Source organism: Melitaea cinxia, chromosome 14 (genome assembly GCF_905220565.1).
Source record: "Melitaea cinxia chromosome 14, ilMelCinx1.1, whole genome shotgun sequence".
Lineage (NCBI taxonomy): Eukaryota > Metazoa > Arthropoda > Insecta > Lepidoptera > Nymphalidae > Melitaea > Melitaea cinxia.
In genome coordinates this window covers 4,587,533-4,607,664 of record NC_059407.1, presented here as the reverse complement: position 1 = coordinate 4,607,664, position 20,132 = coordinate 4,587,533, and the positions used below count along the sequence as shown (strand labels likewise).

At 36.4% G+C, this 20,132-nt stretch overlaps 1 protein-coding gene across 1 annotated transcript; it reads left to right on the top strand.

Moving 5' to 3' along the window:
• Positions 1 to 164: 164 nt before the first annotated feature.
• LOC123659579 (E3 ubiquitin-protein ligase MARCHF6) lies at positions 165 to 13,278 on the top strand. The gene is made up of 10 exons (XM_045594787.1): positions 165 to 1,220; positions 1,453 to 1,704; positions 4,554 to 4,754; positions 5,374 to 5,556; positions 6,536 to 6,664; positions 7,235 to 7,325; positions 9,701 to 9,882; positions 10,280 to 10,464; positions 10,828 to 11,017; positions 11,252 to 13,278. Exons 1-10 carry the CDS (start codon positions 165 to 167, stop codon positions 11,378 to 11,380), a joined length of 2,598 nt encoding a protein of 865 aa, XP_045450743.1. The 3' UTR covers positions 11,381 to 13,278.
• The last annotated feature ends 6,854 nt before the right edge of the window (positions 13,279 to 20,132 follow it).

The window sequence follows — 20,132 nt, the reverse complement described above, 5'->3', positions numbered from 1 at the left end:
AATTTTTGTTTTCTCGGATTCAAGTTTTAATAACATTTGTTACGGTATACATTTATAAAACTCATTTAAGTACCGTGACTTGTTTGCCTTTATCAAACACAACTAATACAATACGTCAACTTTCGCAGATCGCATAATCAAGCAGAAAAACTGGATCGAGAACAATGATGGACTCAGATTCGTCCGGTGCGGACTTCTGTAGATTTTGTAGATCTGAAGCTTCGTCTGACCGACCTCTGTTTCATCCTTGCATATGCACAGGTTCCATCAAATGGATACACCAGGAGTGTCTCGTACAATGGATGCGATACTCGCGAAAGGAAATATGCGAACTATGTGGACACCGGTTTTCTTTTATGCCTATATACTCACCCGACATGCCAAGAAGACTACCACTTCGTGATGTGGTCGGTGGTTTAGTGACGTCGGTCGCATCAGCTGTGAAAGACTGGCTCCATTATACTTTGGTCGCGCTCGCCTGGCTCGGTATTGTACCTCTCACCGCCTGTCGAACCTACAGATGCTTGTTCTCGGGATCCCTAGACCCAGTGATATCACTACCATTTGACATAGTATCTGCTGAGAATCTAGCGAAAGATGTTTTCTCCGGATGCTTTGTTGTGACATGTACTTTATTTTCTTTTATTGGATTGGTGTGGCTAAGAGAACAAATTATGCACGGAGGTGGCCCCGATTGGATGGAAAGAGAAAATCACCCAGCTCCTGCAGCAGAGGATATTCCTTTACAGGATAATAATAATGATCATGTTAATGAGGGTGCTGGTGACGATGGGGGTGCACGTGAGGAACCTAATGCGGAAGCTGGAGACGACCCATTAGTGGGAGATGAAGCTAATTGGAACCCAATGGAATGGGACAGAGCTGCAGCTGAAGAGTTAACCTGGGCCCGATTACTTGGTCTCGATGGATCAATGGTGTTTTTGGAGCATGTGTTCTGGGTTGTTTCTTTGAACACATTGTTCATTGTTGTCTTTGCATTTTGCCCTTATCACATCGGTAAATCCGGTGCTGCTGTAGCTGGTTTGAATGCTGAGGGACCCTTTGCTGGTCTCTTAACAGCTTTAGCTGGATATGTGATAGTGGGGGCTATACTAGCCATTCTGCATGGTTTGGCATCGTTGCTAAGGCTAAGAAGCGCTAAGAAAGCATTAGGATTTTGCTATGTAGTGGTGAAAGTAGCATTGTTATCTGTTATTGAGGTGAGTTACATATATATTTACCATTTTTTTATGTATCAAAGTACATAAAATATGTTATTATTAGTTAAAAACATTGTCCTGTCATGTTAGACCCTTTGTATAAATTATTAATCTATATTTAAAATATGTTATTATAACAATTCAAGTTCAGCAAATCTATACATTTCTCTATTTATTATTCATTCTAATCGGATATGAAAGTCTTATTAAGTCCAAAATTCCAATATTTTAGATTGGCGTAATACCATTAGTGTGTGGTTGGTGGTTAGATCTATGTTCACTATCCATGTTTGATGCCACCCTCAAGGACAGGGAGTTGAGTCTCCACGCTGCGCCTTGGACTTTAATGTTTATCCACTGGCTCGTCGGTATGGTTTATGTGTACTACTTTGCATCCTTCATATTGTTGCTGAGAGAGGTACTCCGACCAGGAGTACTATGGTTCTTGAAAAACTTAAATGATCCAGATTTCAGTCCAGTACAGGTGTGTATTTTTATTTATTTATAATGTTATCGAAGTGTTTTCTGAGCATACATACATACCCTACTTCAGTAGGGCTAGAAAAACCTTCCTCAAAGTCTGAAGCAGGCCAACTGGCGACTACCTAAACCTCACAGAAGATCACAGCCAAGTAACACTTCTCTCATGTAGTGTTGTGTTCCTGTGGTGAATAAGATAGCTAGAGCTCCTGAGTAGGGTCAATGGCAAGTTGTACAATTTGTGTCTTGGTACACAAGTACTAAATTTATTGTAAATAAATTTTACTATAGGAAATTTTATCAATCCAAATTTTCATTTGTTGTTTCACAAGATTAGTATGACATTACAGATAAAATTTGAAGCACAGTTTGTTAATGATTGTCAATTACTTTAATATCTTTTTTTTATACAACAAGGTCGGCAAATAAGTGTACGGATCACCTGATGGTAAGCGATTACCTAAGCTTATGTCTATACCACTATATGCCTGCATTGCAAGCGCGTTGTCAAGCCTATCCCCAAGTCCCCCCAGGAGTTCTGGTCACCGTACTCACCAACAGGCACACAACACTGTTTGAAAACAGTATTATTTAGCTGTGATCTCCTGTAAGGTCGCGGTACTACCCCAGTCGGACTGCTCCATATTTCGAGTAGGAAATTTCCTGCTGAGCCTTACCTCAGTTGCTCTATCTTTTGTAGCTTGATTGATTATAAACATTACTTTGTATAAAAGACAGTCATTATAGTTACATCAAATTTAAAGTGGTTAAAAGGTAAAATCTTTAAATATTTGTAATATATTCTAGGTTTTTTTCAAATGCTCCTCATAGTCAAGAAATGGTTTTTATATCTATGTTCTATTATAATTCTATTTATTCAAGTGCAAAAACTAGTGGTATCTTTATTTCCAATGTCAAATTTTTATGTTCAATAATTTGGCTCGTTTACTGCACATTTTAATGCTTATTACATTTTAATAATATTTTTATGTTATTCATTAAGATTTATATGCAATTTTTATCATCATATTAATATACTTAGGTTTTTAGGTAAACTTGTTTTGTGACTAGATTTATTTAGTATTGAAACTTAGTGTAAACTTTAAGTGTACTATGTATTTATGATACAAGCATAATAAAAATATATTGAAATTTATTTGTCATATAAAGACATATATAATTAAAATTATTATTATTTATATAAATAACTTAATATATGACATTTTTTTTTACATTATTAACACGATTTTTTTAATTTAATAAATGAAAATAATAACATAAAGAATCAATACTGTTGGTATGGTACTATAACATTACTGAACCTTACAAATAAAAGTTACTTTTACTTGTATTTAAAACAATACAACATAGGAATGCAAGTAATTAACGTACTTATAAATTATTCTTTATAAATTTGCATTTTTTATAAGAAGTGCTATGTCAAGGTGATATAAAATACATGTTTGTAGTAATTATAAATATTCCTGTTAAAATTTGTAATATACAATTTATATAAATATTATCTAATATATAAAATTTTCGTGTCGCAGTGTTTGTAGTTAAACTCCTCCGAAACGGCTTGACCGATTCTCATGAAATTTTGTGTGCACATGGGGCAGGTCTGAGAATCGAATAACATCTATTTTTCATCCCCTTAAGTTATACGGATGGGGGGGGGGATTAAGAGGGTTAATAACATATACGGCAAAACAACGTTTGCGGGGTCAGCTAGTAAATAATAAAAATATTCTTGTATTTATTATATTTTAACATTCATAAATAATAAAATTTAGGCAGTGTACATATTCTAACGTATTTGCACTATACATCTAATACATCTGATTTATATTATGTAGTGTACTAAACCAGCTTTTACTTTACTTGGATCCATGGCATCAGTCGTATTATGATATTTCATAGTTAATAAACTACCTGTCATCAAAAAAAACTGTAACTTTAATTTTTTATTATTATATGGAAAAAAAACATCTGTGTTTAGTATTTTCAAACCATTAAAAAAACTCTTTTGTTTTATATATGTTAGTATTAATTAATCTAATTTTAAATGCAAACTGGCTCATTTAAATTTTAATTACACATATATGAAATTGAAATATGCAAGCAGTAATTATACATATAAACCTGGTTAAACTACTACTTTTCTTTTAGATATTTATAAAAATATTTCTTTTATTATTTTTATAATATATCAAACCCGTAATGGCCAGTGCAACAGCCACAAACTAGTGTTGTGACCATTGCGTCAACGCGTCGTCATACAATTAATAAAAACTTATTTATATTACGCCCTTGAGATTGTAATATAGCTATATTAATGTATATATAATTTAAAAAAAAAAACTCAATGTTATGTTATTTATATGTTTTTAAATGTTGAATATTGCTCAAATTAATCAATTGCACCATTTTTTTCCATATTCGAAAAAAGGCGGGGATCCTCAATTCGATTGTATTTTTTTGTGTGTTACCTCATTACTTTCTACTGGGTGCACGGATTTTGATGATTCTTTTTTAATCGAAAGCTGGTACTTGTCGTTTAGTCATATTAAAATTTGCTCAAGACGACTTTTTGAGTTACTTTTAATAATGCATATTTAATTGACTATGTTTTCGATTATCTACATTGTATTACTTGCCGATGCCAATCAAACTCATTTTTTTTTTTTGTTTGCGAACAAACATATTTATTGAATTAACAATTTTTTCTATTAAAAAATTATGTGAAGAATTTCAGTTATGATAGTTCTTTTGTATGACCTATGAATAGAATATATAATGTTTAAATTTATGTGTATCAGTATTTTTTATTGAACTTTTTTTTATCTTTTTCAGGAAATGATACATCTGCCAGTATGGTCTCATATACGTCGTCTTGTAGTATCAGCCATGGTGTTTGGAACGGCTGTATTGTTTATGTTGTGGTTGCCAATAAGAGTGATCAAATATGTGCTTCCTGGATTTCTACCCTACGCTGTCGCTGTTCACACTGAGGCTCCCGTTAATGAACTCAGCTTGGAGTTACTGTTACTACAGGTAATTAAAATAATTAAGACATTTTAAATTTGAAAAGGCTTTTGACTAACTTTTTTTATATAATATGATGATTATGCAAGGTAAGTCAATGATAAAATGATTTATTTTGAGATAAATAATTTGAATTCAAAACATTATTAACATTTATAACACACCTAACATTTTTTTAAATATTTTATTTCACATAAAAATACTTACAAAATAAACATAATAAAAACAAAAATGATGTGTAGGAAGGATTCCTTATTTATATCATTGTTCGGAGATAAATCACGAAAAAAGGAGGAGCTGTAATGATATATCACGTCTATTTATTTTTAGTTGAAAGTACCATTTCTAAACCAAAAAAGCAACCAACTAACACCTTGCTACCTTGATGCTTGTCTGGAAATTTGTGGCATCATTCCAAAATTTTCAAAATTTAATCGATAATACCTTTTTTTAAGGATTATATTTTGAAATATTTAATATACTTTGCACAGAAAAATATATACGTGATTTATATTTTGTCGTCACAGTATGTGAAAAACACTAAAAATATACACCTATACAGTTTTGAAGAATCGGAAGAAGTGATGGAGTTATTGCATATTTTTGTTTAAAGTGTTAATGACTGCAGGTGATCCTGCCGGCACTGCTGGAGCAATCTCACACGCGTACGTGGCTGAAGGGCGGACTGAGAGCTTGGTGCGCGTGCGCGGCTGGCGCCCTTGGACTGCGATCGTACTTGTTGGGAGAGGCGGCGCGAGACGAGCCACACCCACCACCGCACCCTCCCCACCAACTGGGAGCTGCACACCGGGTGAGGAATTGCGATAATCGAGCAATAAGCGCGCGATCGATTGCTCTAGTGGCTATCATTTGTTAATTGTTACTTTTTGTATTCAATTTCGTGCCGAGATTATTTTATTACTGAAATATTTTGATATTATAGTTCAACTATTAAATATTAGAGGCGCTGCTCCAAATGTCTGTAAATTAGAAATGTGTACTGAATATTATGTGTAACTACCTAATCAAGAATGATTGTATGTACGTTCTCAAACAAAAATGACATAAAATACTTGCAATATAATAGAACTTATAAGACTTTAAATACGCATTATAAATAAAGAAAAAATAGTCATCTGATCTCCTTAAAATTTAAATGGGTGTTCCACACGACAAAAACTAGCTTTCGAATACAAAAAGAATCATCAATATTGGTACACCTAGTAAATAATTATGAGGTAACTAACACATATAATAAAGATACTGTTGAGTTGAAAATGTTCTTTTTTAAAGTTTGTTAAAAATTAATCACTATAATTAGGCATTTCAAGCAACTTCAATTGTGTAAAGTAGAGCTATATCTCGCCATAGGCGTTGATGTATGTATATAACAGTGACTGTTGTGTATAATTGAGAAAGGGCACAGCCGGTAATATCCTGCTCAAAATCTGGAGCAGCCTGATTAGAGATGTAACTCAATCTCGCAGAACCAGACCGTATGGGTGGATAAGGCTTATGGGTGGGATGAGGGGTAGGGTTGGCAACGCGTTTGCATTGCTTTGGCCTTAGGCCTAGCTACGGTAACAGCTGATCAGCAGGCGGGCCTTACGGTTGATTGTCAGTTGTATAATTAAAAAAAAAAAAAAAAAAAAAAAAAAACGAGGCGCAATGGACCTATCGGGTTCGCGACGTACGTACGTTTGTTGTGAAATATAATATTTCCTGGAAGATAAGGAAAATAGATCAATATAATAAGCAATTCAAGCAATAGCAATTATGTTTCATCGCAGGCTCTGATGTGGCGTGACGGACCTGCCGGTTTCGAGCCGTACGTACGAGTATCGTGGTTCCCGCTGAGATTGGCGGCCCTATTGGCGCTCGTGTCCGTTTCGCTGGTGATGGCCAGCGCGCTTACACTTGTGAGTATACTGATACTGTATTCTAACGTATAACTATGAAATAATAGATATCTTAGTGTACTAGTACTCTATTAAGTTTTGTATAAAAGGAATTGTAACAAGTAGTGCAATCAATCGACATATTTATGGAAGTGGCGTAAAGCGAGATCCATTTCCATGCCTTCGGAAAGCCGCACTAAATAGTGATGTCTAACAGATACAGACAAATCTTATTACCTAAACGTGGTGCCGTACTCACCACAATTTAATATTGATCTTGATGTTTATGTGGACATTAATATCTATTTATCTTAATCCACTATGTCTGTTCACTCGTGAGTATACTATTACAGACAACACATGTAGGGTAGTTACTTAAAAGTCGCGCCATATACACACCAATACAATTTAATATTGAGCTAATGACTGCGATACAGCGAGTTTGTAGAGGGTGGCTTTATAAAAATGGCACCATACTCACACTAGTGCAATTTATTACTAAGCAGATGTCCTTGCAGATTTAATAATATCTATTCATTTTCTCCTACCTTCTTAATTATAGTGTTATATTTTCCTTTTGCGCGTTTTCAGGTAATACCCGTTGCAATAGGTAGAAAAGTCATGGCCCTATGGTTACCAAAGGCATCCGACGGCGTACACGAACTTTACACAGCTGCTTGTGGTAAGAATAATATTTTATACACATATTAAAAGACGAAAAATGTAGACTGGGACAAAGAAGAAAAGCTATAGAAATGTTTGTAAAAAGGAAACTGTCAGATACGACCGACAATTATATGTATAAGGTGTTCGACGCCTAACTGCATTCCTTCAAGTTGTGGTTTCTGTAAGTGTAATAAATCAAGTTCCAATCAAATCCTCCCTCTTTTTAAATTGGACTGTTTAAATAGACGAGTTACCTTGATAGACTCACCACATCTTCCTTTGCGGCCGGTGTCTATAGTACTCGGCCAACTGTAACAGTCATTTCGAAAAAAAAAAAAATGATAGACTCATTTCGTACGATACCTTTCGTAAGCGCCGTAATCACGGCTATAATTTACAATGAAGAAAAGTCTACGAGAAAAGTAACTCGTTAATAGCATATGATTCTTTAGTTGTATGCGGCAGTTAGTATTAATATTTCACTTTATCGACGTTTTTTTGAAATAAAAAAAAGTGTATCGGATGGTTATGCGGAAGTACCTTGCCAAAGTAGTTCGTATATTAAGAAAAAGTAATTAATTTTTTTTTTAATTCGGAATGTGATGACTGACGTGACATATTACTATTACACTTCCAGAACCCCCCATTTGAAGGAACGTAGCTAGGAGTCCAATACCTGTATAGTATGAAATCTTTTCTTAAATTGGAAACTGAAACAATTATTAACAGCGCTAAAGTCTGTAAAGCGATACCAAACGTAAACAAAGCCCATCATTTTTTCGTAGCAACGACGGAACCAACAAAAGATAGTCTATCTCTTTCTTTCTCGTTTTGATATTTTAACTAGCTTTGAAAACATTCGGACCGCGGATGGCCCTTTGATTTTGTATTATTTATTTTTATTTCCTTCCGTGTCCTGAAGCGCTGTGTGTGGTTTTTATATTTTGATAATTATTATTTAAGAAGTATCAAATTTTATATACGTAACTATACTTAATTATTATATTTAATTAAGTAATAGGGTATTCCACTATGTTTGAAAAAGTACTTCAAAATGGTGATTTTCAAAATTAAAACCCAAAAAAAAAAAATTCGGCAAAATAAACACGCTTTCATGCCATAAAATTAAATTACATTTTAAACCTTTTTTATTTTCGCGAAAATGCTATCAGCCATTTTGGTGACGTAATATGGTTGGTAACAAAAGTCGTGTATGACGTATGTAAGACCGAACTCGTTCAATACGTCAAAAGGTCAATACCTTATACGTATACTCTTTGTCGTTCAACGTTAACAGCTACAAATATTTGGTGTTTTTGTGTAAAATAATGAATAACAATAGCTATCGTTGGTGTGTAGTGTATAGCTGTACAAATACTAGCATTAAAAAAAACTATTAAGTCTTAATTTGGCAGTAACAAGAAATAAAACATAACCTAACACTTTCTAACACTATTTTTCAAATTTGGTATACCTACTTAAAAAAAAAAAAACAGTATAATATAACAAGTGATACTTACAAAGTCGTTTTAACATTCCGAAATTCGGCAGAACAGAAGTCTGGGTTACATGCAAAAAACTTTGCATCCATCATTAAATCAATTTTTGGCAGATTCGTACTATCTGCTTTTACAAAACCTTTTTAAATATTAATAAATAAATAGGTACAAATGAAATGCACTAACGAAAGAGCACAAGTATTACTCCTTGAAGATAAAGTTGATAGATATCTACCTAGCTGTTTACAGCTCTGGCAGAAGTTAATAATAATAATAATATTCTTTATTTCATACCATTAAAAGATGCAAACAAAAGTAGTATCATTAGAGGAAGATGTACAAAGGCGGTCTTATCGCTAAAAGAGCGATTCCTTCCAGACAACCTTTGGGTAGGACATTAGGACATAGGAGGTTTGGATAGGACAGCGCATAGAAAAAGTTTGTTTTTGTTATTGCCCGTATGACGTCATACCATGGCGGGTCGTGTTTTAGGTCACGTGATATAGAGATAAAATATACGACTTTTAATTTCCATATAATAAAACAATATGATTCCAAATCAGAATATTTAAGTGTATTTCTACATAAATTTTAATTTTTATCAAATTTTATATTTTTCACTACCGAAAGTACCTTATTATCAAGATATAAATATATTTTACATTTTAAAAATAAGTGTAAGTAAAAAAAAGGTACAAAACCCTTCATACTTTAATGGTTAGTTTGGTACCTCGGCTTGTGAACGCACTTTAGACTGTAATTTTCAGTCACATGAATCAAATAAAATATACATAAGGTAATTTTTAAAAAGTATTAATAGATGATAATAGAATAACTAAAGTTTCACAAAAGGAAGTAATAAGAATGTTATAATGAGTAAAAACAATTTCAGGCATGTACGTATGCTGGGCAGCGGGTCGCGGAGGCGCGCTGGCTGCGGGCTGGGCGCGCGGCGGACGTGCGGCGTTGCTGGAGCGAGCCGCGCTGTGGGCGCGGCGTGCGGCGCGGGCGGCGCTCGCCGCGCTGGCGCTGCTCGGCCTCGTGCCGCTCATGTTCGGCCTGCTGCTCGAGCTTGTATGTTCCATATTCTAAATTTAAAAAAAGTTTTCTGGGCACGTGCCCGTGACGTTCTTGTTCCATTCCATGTTTGAAATTAAAAAAAAATGTTACAGTGCCACTCATGTTTAACCTGTTGCTCGAGCTTGTACGTTCCATCCAATTGTAAGCTAAGTGACAGCAATGAGCCACTTATTTCTTAACATGTATAGGCTTTATTGGCACTTCACACTGGTATTTTCTGTACTCGTATTCAGAATTCAAAATAATGATATATGTCATGCAACTTTTACAAGTTGTCTAGCGCGGGAATATGCACATACATCCACATATTGCAAATCAAATTATTATTAGTATCTTTTTGTTAGGTTTGAAGGTAAATCTGTGCAATAAAAAAAAAAAACATTATTTTCAGGTATTAGTGATACCACTAAGAGTTCCACTGGAACAGTCGCCAGTATTGTTCGTATGGCAAGATTGGGCATTAGGAGTTCTATACACGAAGATAGTGTGTGCGCTCACCATGATGGGCCCAGACTGGAGTATGAGACGAGCAATCGAAAAAGCTTACAGAGACGGTATCAGGGAAATGGATTTAAAGTAAGTTCTAATTTTCTTCTTCCAATTTAATAATGTAGCATAGTACTCAGCACATACTTTATATTCTATTGAGGTAGGACACGGTAACATATATCCTGAACAAAATCTGGAGCAGCCCATCTGGGGAATCACCTAAACCATGCAGAAGATCACAACCGCATAATATTGTTCTCAAATAGTGTTGTGTTTCTCTGGCAAAGTGGCCAGAGCTCCTGGGTAGGGTCGGCAGTGAGATTTAGATGCTTCTGATGTTGCAAGCGTCTATAGGCTACGGTAACCGCTTACCATCAGGTGGGCCGTACACTTGTCTGCCGACCTAGCCGTATAACAAACAAGTCAGTATATGTTTATGATGTCGGCCAGGTTCATCTTGCGGTGTGTAGCGGCGCCGCTGGTGCGCTGGCTGGGGCTGGCGCTGGCCGTGCCGTACGCGCTGGCGCACAGCGTGGCGCCGCTGCTGCTGAGCTCGCCGGCGCAGCGCAACCTGCTGGCGCGCCGCGTCTACCCCGCGCTGCTGTTGCTGGTGCTCTTCGCCGCGCTCGCGCTCTTCCAGGTGACCGTGCACATGACACACGACACACTGACACACGTCACACTGACACACGACGTTACGTTAGAAGATAATTCTTCTAAAGATGGAAATTGGGCACCATTAAACCAATAAAACTCGTATATGCCATCAATTATTACTGTCCAAATTTTCCTGCCAATAAAGACTACTTTTTAAGATTTTAGTGTAAAAATTTACGAGAAAAAACTGAATGATTAACAATACTGTTTTTTCCAGATTCGTCAGTTCACGAAACTGTACGAGCATATAAAGAACGATAAATACCTCGTGGGACAGAGGCTGGTCAACTACGACCACCGGCGACACAAACAGCAACAACAGAGCACCGTCGCTTCGAGCAACTAGACAGATAGCTATAATGACGCGACCGGGCGTGTGACAGAGACAGATATATTCTTCTTCTATGCACTTGTGATACTGCAATGTGAATTTTAGAATAAGTTAGGGCTCGTAGTCTAAAATGTACACGGCTTGAAGACTTTTTTTCGTATTTTTTTTAATGATTAAATGTGATAAAGGAATTCATAGTTAGTCCTTGTTGAACAGATAATAAAACAATATCAAATATTGTTAATAGTATCATTATTTCCTGTAATTTTTATTAATATGAAAGTGATTTAGAACACGATTGATTTTATTTAGTGCAATATATTTGAAAGTTGAAACATAAAACTGTTCTTAATTTTATATCGAAAAAATGGTTTAAATTGATAGTCTCGAGAACTATGTATTTTTGTAAAAGATCATGTCTCTTGCTTATATTTTTTTATTGGTTTGCGAATATAAAAAAAATTAATTTAATATAAATAAATATTTCCTTATAATCAGAATATTGGATTATGAGCGAGAGGATTATGATAAAAAACATAATTTTTTTAATATTTTTAAATTGTATAATATTAATGTGGTATCGAACTATCTTATACTTACCGTCACGAAGTTTTGTTTATAGGAAATTGGTTTAAATCATGCTTTTCGCATAAATGTAATGATATTGTATATATAATGTATTAATTTTAAAATAATGAAAATATTATTTACAAAATAAAACATTTAATAGAATATCTGCTATTTATATTGGAATTATTATATATTATGTAGCACTTACCCGGTTAGTGGGAATAGTATGTAACTTGTATAGTCGGACACTCTTCTAGGCAGTTTTAGCAAAATATTTTTTTTACATAAGTATGTTTTCAGATAAGAAAAAAACTGGAGTAGTAAAGACATGAACCTTCTATTAAGTATTAAGTATTACTTGAGGAGTCTAGCTTTCTAAATATTCACAACAGTTTTAGTCTGAAATAGTACGATGGAAGAACGTACATACGTAAGTACACGTAAGTAAGACGTTCAGTGTATTTTCATACCGATTGGTTAATGTAGAACGAAGTTTGTTTTTACCTATGTAATCTTGCAAAAAATATTTTTAGTACAAAACTTAGTCGCAAAGATATCTTGAATTTTGTTAATTTCATTTCCAGAGTCGCAAATGGTCTATATTTTCTATAAATCCCATAAATCCGTCCTACAGACATCAATTTAATAAAACCAGGAAATACTATGTGAATAATCCTATGTAATTATAAAAAAATTAAATTGAATCTTAAATTTGTCTTATCGATAGTTTAAAATACTTTTTCGGTGAAAATATTTCATCTCAGCTAAAGCAAATCTAATGTGAAAGGAGTGAAGCGTACACTTGATAAATAATACTTAATAAATCTATAAATTAGTTTGAAGTTTAAATAGTTCACATCACTTTTTTTCTTTTTGTTCTTAAAAATAAAACGCTTTATCAGTTTAGTGTTAAACAAAACCAGTGCTTGCAGAAGTAACTATGTAGTCTTACTGAATTCCGTAGTTGAATAAGTAGTTTTATTCATTATTTATTTATATACTGCTCAATAATCTACATGTTCTGTTTCTCTTTAATATTAAGTATTCTTATAATCTTAAACTTTTGCCAAAATCTATTGAAGTTTTAATTAATTCATCTTCCAGATTTAGAGGCAACTAGATTTTAAATAATTTAAATTAAATAATAACTATTAATAAAAGATTTTGTTGTCGTTTGAAGATAGTCTTGGAAAGGTAATGCATTATTTTATTCTAATGTACCATTTTTATTATATTAGGAAAAGTAAATAAGTCAATTTTTTTTTTGCGAAGAATCGGTTATACGGATAGATATATTGTGGATGGAGTAAGTAAATTTGTAAACCAATAAAAGGTTTATCGCAGTATTTTGTTTTATTTCATGATAAAAAGGATAAAAAGTCTGAAGGTTTTCTTTTTAAAAGGTTTTATTGCAAAAAAAACATATCCTAGATGGCCACCATCAAAAATAGTGTATTAATACAATATTTGTTGACAACCCATCCAATATGACTATCAAATGAAGAGGATAACCTTGTACACTACAATACATTATGAAAAAAATTGAAATCCATTATGGCCACGATCACAAAATGGTGGATTATTTATCTTTATACTGTTCATCTAATACGGATATCAAATAAAGAGGATAAATAAAAAAACCCAAAGACCGTTCATTAATGTTTCACTTTGTCTCTTGTGACCCATTACTAGAGCTTCGGAAACAAATACAACTTAAATACCAGACCGCGTCAAAGATCTGTTCAACCTTTACAAATGTTTGTCACGAGCGGGGATCGAATCGCTCGTCTGTTAAGAGTAGGTAAATAGTTTCTGCAACCGCTAAACTAACCTGTAAACAAAAGTTTTTAAGCATTTGCTTGTATTTTGTAAGGTTAAGTAATAATTAAATATTACTTTAAAAAAAATTTAGATTTAATTGAAGAAATCAACTGAATTTATAATAATAATTGTGTTTGCTCGCAACTGAAAAAATCGGACTTCAATTACATCGAAATGTAATATAACGTAAGTAGACGAAAAAATAGTCACGTAAATACGAGCTATCAAAGATTAGTCAAAAAGTAGTTATCAGATCTCGATCAAATTTAAATGGGACTACAAGATAAGCATCAGCTTTTGATTAAAACATGAATCATCAATATCGCAATATCGTTCAATCACTTCAGCCTAATACAGTCCACTGCTGGACATAGACCTCCACAATTTCGTGCCAAAAATGGCGTGAACTCATGTGGTTGCCCATAGGGCAGGCGGGTTGGTGACCGCAGGGCTGGCTTTGTCGCACGGAAGACGCTGCTGCACGTCTTTGGCCTGTTTATTTAAAAGCCAGCAGTTGGATGGTTATCCCGCCATCGGTCGGCTTTTTAAGTTTCAAGGTTTGTTACGGCAGCAGGTTCGCTGTGTCAGCTGTGTGGTTACGGCAGTAAGAATATAACCACCCTCTCTCTTCCTGTGGGTGTCGTAGGGGGCGACTAAGGAATAACACAGTTTCACTACCAATATCGTTACATCCAGTGAAAAGTTATGCGGTATAAATAGGTACAACATAGGTCGACGAAAAATAGTTAAGTAAATACGCATTCTTTGATATAACTCCAAAAGTAGGTACTTGGATCTCAATTAAATTTAAATGGGCCACATGAGATGCACCACCTTTCGATTAAAAAATATCATCGAAATCTATCCACTAAGTCAAAAGTTCTAGGGTAACATACATAAAAAAAAAATAGAATCGAATCGAGAACCTCCTCCTTATTTAAGTCGGTTAAAAAGTTACAAAAATTTGGATTACTTATATGTATTTTAATCCGTTAGTTTTACCACGCTTAATGGAAGAACACCTTTTTAAATCCTACAATATGGCGTCCAAATTTTGATAGTTTTATTTCGAAAATTTTAAGGTATCCAGTAACTCATGGAATAAAAATTAATATAAGGGTAACTCACATTTGTAAATCGGATAAGCCGTTTATCTTGCAGATAGGTAGGTAGTAAGTACATATGCTCGAGTTAGATTCTTAGAATATAGATAAAAATACAACTTCTTTTGGTCTGATTTTTGTAGGGCAAAAAATGGCATTAGACGCGTTGGCGCAACGGTTACGGTACTGGTTTGTGGCTGTTGCGCTGGCGATTGCGGGTTCGATTCACGCACATGACAAACATTTGTATTGGCCATACAAATGTTTGCCGTGGTCTGGGTGTTTGTGCAGTTCTTGTGGGTATCTCCACCGTGCCTCGGAGAGCACGTTAAGCCGCCGGTACCGGTTGTTATTATGTACACCTAATAGCGATCGTTACTCATAGTAGGAAATATATCCGCCAACCCGCATTGGAGGAGCGTGGTGGATTAAGATCTGATCTTTCTCCTACATGAGGGAAGAGGCCTATGCCCAGCAGTGGGATATTAAAGGCTGAAGCGATGTAATACACTTTCAGTAAATCAAATCAAAAATAGCTGTATTCAAATTTTAATTATTTTTATAATAATAATTATACATACTTATATTATTTCTACATACATACCTACTTAAAGTCCTACACAATCCATTAGTGTCAAGTGTGTTGTACGATGGCGCCACCGCCCCGGGGCGCTGTGTGTCCTTCAAATAAAACTTCATAAAAATATACGTATAAGAAACAAAACTCTAAGAGTCTTATCATATATCTAATATATTTCAAGTTCTATAAGTACCTCAATACGAGTACTGTGGATACTTAATTTGTTAATTGTCGGACAATTGAAAAACTGCAACTATTTTAACAAAAATAATCTTTAAATTAGGTACATGGCGCGTAGCACAAAAATAAATTCGCTTTCCGTTTCCGTTAACATTTCCTTATTATATACCTTTATTTAGAAGAGAAAAAGGTAAATTAAATAAAACAATTAAAAAATAAGGAAATATGTATAAATACACACTAGAGAGGACATCTCTAATATTCTAAAGGGTTTGAATCATAACTTTTAAATACATATGTTTTAATTAATTGTCCTCATCTTTTGTTCACACTATAATAAAACTTTAATATAACAACAATTCTAATTTCACTTAGGATTAACATTTCCTCCACGACATTTATGAAGCAGTGAGACTGCGGTTTGTAATCAAGGCCTGTGATATATCAAGGCCCAGCTTCAATATACTGCGCCTTGTAACACACGATCTGAATTCATATCGTCTACAACTAAATAATACTGCCATTGGAACTTTTATGATCGCGTCAGTCACGTCTGTTATAAATTCGAAGTGCGGATCGTTTCCCATGTAATAAAGACGTTTCATGGGTTCGTGTTTATTTTTAAAGGCGACTGTTTGGGAATCGAATAATAGATGTATAGGTACATACACATATAAATCTTGCTTTTTTTGTACAGAAAATGCCTCGTTCCCCCCAATCCAAGGTCTTAAAAATATCCTCCAGTGCACTGGTAAACAGGTTCGATGATATTACATGTCCCTGTCTTAATCCACGCTGGAGGGAAATAGGCCTTGTTCTCTGGTCCTGGACATGAACGGTCATCGTCGCCGCGTCGTACATAGACTTCAGTATTTCTATATATCACCAGTCGATATGACATCTTACTTTATATATCATATGACTGCTTACTTTTTAATATTATTAATAGACTTACTTTTCGTATTATTCCGGTAGTATACTTAGCTTTGAAGGAAAAATCGTCCCAAGGGAACATGACAAATTCACGGTTGCACCGCTACTTAATTGAGGGCACCAAAACTCTTTTATTGTAAGAACTAACCATAACTTAAAAGTATCATTATAAGGAAGTTTGGTCAAAGCTCATTAATTTTCCCGTAAGAATTTATTTCGTTTGCTACCCCTTTTGGCCGTATTGTTAATCACCTCGTTATATTTTAAGAAATACAATTTCTTCGGCGATTCGGTCGGAATATATATTTTAAGGGATATAAATAGGATTCAAGAATTTAATACTTGATAAGGTACGTTAACAGGTTTTTTCAGGTTTACATATTACATACACACACGGTTGTTCCTATGGTAAACAACTAAATGCTTATTTTATGGTAACCAACTTAATGCTTTAGAATAAGAACAGAATAAAAGAGAATAAAAGAGAACAGAATAGAACTGAACGGAACAAAACATAATAGAACAGAATAAGAACAGAACAGAACAGAATAGAACATAACAGAACAGAATAAAACAGAATAGATTAGAATAGAACAGAACAAATAGAATATATAAGGTTCGAGGTATCTCTAGCTCCCGTACGGCCGGCGTTGTTGTCGTCATCAACGTCATTCAGTGGGCGTAGTCAGTTTCCGCGTTGGGCACTCTCCAAGCTCAACCGGGAACTGGCTGAGGAGGCCGCAATCATCGGCCGCTGGAGTCTTCCGCCGCTTCTGGAGTTTGGGGTGGATCAGGCGGCTAACCGGCTCTGCGACGCATTTACTGCTGTCTGCAGAGCGGCCATGCCACTCGCCAAGCGTCCACCCCTGCGGCGGGCGCTCTTCTGGTGGTCGGCCGAAATAGCCGGTCTCCGGGCCGCCTGCAACGGGGCCAGGAGGCAATATACTCGGAGCAGGCAGAGACGCCCCCAGGACGTGGACAGGGACGACAGGCTGCGCAGGAACTACGTGGAGAGAATGAAGATCCTGCAGCAGGCCATATGCCGAGCCAAGGAAGAGGCCTGGCTGGAGTTAGTTGTGGGTCTGGAGAGAGACCCCTGGGGCCAACCGTATAAATGTGCGCGAAACAAGCTCCGCGCCCATTCGGCCCCCATCAGCGAAACGCTCCAACCGGACCGACTCGGGAGGATCGTCGGGGAACTTTTTCCCGACGAACCCGAGGGCTTCATGCCCCCCAGGATGGCTCAGCAGACGCCGGACGAGGAGGAGGGTGTTCACCCACCCGTCACAGAGGCTGAAATGGAGGCGGCGTTGTCCCGCCTTCGGAGTAAGAAGTGGGCGCCGGGTCCAGACGGGGTGCACGGGAGAGTACTCGCAATCGCTCTCGGGCACCTCGGCGATAGCCTCCGGGAACTTTTTGACCGCTGCCTGCGGTCTGGCCAGATCCCGGGGACCTAGAAGGAGGGTCGGCTCTGCCTACTTCCTAATGCAGGTCGGACCCCGGACTCGGCTTCGTCGGTGCGACCGGTGGTGTTGTTGACCCAGCGCCGCCTACAGGCAGCTATATTCCGGAGTCTGCCGGAGTATGGCGACGTTTGGTGCCCCGGTTTGGACGGATCGCCTCACTGCGAGGAATAAGGCCGCGCTGCGGTCTGCGCAGAGGATCATCGCGGTGAGGGTGATCCGGGGGTACCGTACGGTATCGTGGGCTGCAACTTCTGCTCAAGCCGGTGATCCCCCGTGGGAACTCGTGGCGGAGAAACAAATAGAATAGAAAAGAAAAGAACAGAACAGAACAGAAAAGAACAGAACAGAATAGAACAGAATAGAATAGAACAGAATAGAATAGAATAGAAAAGAACAGAATAAAATAAGAACAGAACAGAATAGAATAGAACAGAATAAACACCCAGACTCAGGCGGGAATCGAACCCGCAACCCGCAGAACAGAAAGTAGGGCCACTACAAACTGCGCCAACGGGCTAGTCAAATTGTAATACAATTGTTGATATTGTTTTATATTATTTACTTTAATTAAATTATAATATTTTATTATGCAGGTATGTGGTTTTTATAATTTTATGTTAACATAAAACAAATAATTAAAATCCTCCATTTCTTATAAAACCTTATAAAAGATTCGCAATAAAATCATGACAATGTAGTTCAGACGTTAATTAATTTTCTTTATTTTGTTATGAATTCTCCACGTCATTCTATTAATCCTGGAAATAAAAGACCAGTACTAGACCACTCATTTTGTTTATGTGACCTCATAAAAGGTAGTGAGCATGTCCCATATTAGGTCCCAAGTAACTATACTATAGGTTAGGTAGGTAGATACTATAGGTTAGGTAGTAGTTACCTATTACGTGCCCGTAACCTCCTTCTGTGAGGAGGTCATGGCGCTAAAAGAGGCTGCGGAGCGACAGCGTGAGGCTGACGTCAATCCACTCCGCAGGAGACGACCAGGGGGAAGGAGACGCCGTTATGCGCTCCTTCGCCCTTCGCAATAGAGTGGGAGAAGGGCACCACTATTCCTCCCGCTCGCCACCGGGGTGATAGAGCGCTCACAGTGCCCGTGGGCACTCTATAGACGAAGGCGGCCTGCACATGGCGGGCCAACCGTCGGGGCGTCGCGCTAGCATGCGAAAGCGATCCCGTGGCGCCCCGCAATGGCGATGAGGGTACTGCTGGGTTTAAGTGGGTAGTCTGGGTTGGCCAAGAGTCCCACACTCCTGACGGCCTCGTCGGCGGGGTGCGTAAAAGCATTTCCCCGCGAAAAAAAAGTAGTTATCTATTACGTAAGTGTGTAGTTATTAAGTATAAAAACCGAAATCGTTTTCAATGTTCTATTCAGTAAATACTTACTAACGAGGTAGCTCTATAAAGTGCGAAGGATTTTTTTTATTTTGTCGTAAAAGGAATTTGCTGATTTGAATCGATCACGCGAAGCTGATTGACGTCGATAAAACTCAACGCACCGAGAATGAAATGTTTAAGCAGTGTACATACGTTCTTAATTTTATTAACAACTTACTACATGTAGGTACATACTCAAACGGAAACAAGGATTATGCTTGTATTCATGTTATTTTTAGAAATACATGTTCTTATACTTATTATTATAGGTTATTTGTGAATACTGTAATTTCACGTAACAATATATTTACAACCAAAATGTGTTTTTTTGTTGTGAATAAATAATTATAAGATGAATTTTGTACTATTTATTTTGATATCTGATCTGTACTATGAATTTTGTACTATTTTTTCTGATAGTATTTAGTAGGCGTATAAGTCAGTTTTTTATCATTTGGTCTCTAAATACTTCAATATAGCTTAGTTAGCTGAGGTATAGGTTATAGCAGGACATATCCTGTTCAAAATCTGGAACAGCCCGACTGGAGTTTTTATGCAAACTCATTCGTATAGAAGAGAAGATCACAATTCAAGCAGTGATGTGTTCCTGTGGAGAGTTAGGTGACCAGCTCCTGGGGGGGATTGGGGTAGAGTCGGAAACGCACTTGCGATGCTTCTGGTATTGCAGACATTATTAGGTTCCGGTAATCGCTTACCAT

Bases quoted from the DNA above. Each gene is read 5' to 3' on its own strand.
- LOC123659579 (XM_045594787.1), top strand. From the start codon at position 165: ATGATGGACTCAGATTCGTCCGGTGCGGACTTCTGTAGATTTTGTAGA. The intron at 6,665-7,234 runs GTGAGTATACTG...GCGCGTTTTCAG, and splicing joins TGGCCAGCGCGCTTACACTT to GTAATACCCGTTGCAATAGG. The intron at 10,465-10,827 runs GTAAGTTCTAAT...GATGTCGGCCAG, and splicing joins ATCAGGGAAATGGATTTAAA to GTTCATCTTGCGGTGTGTAG.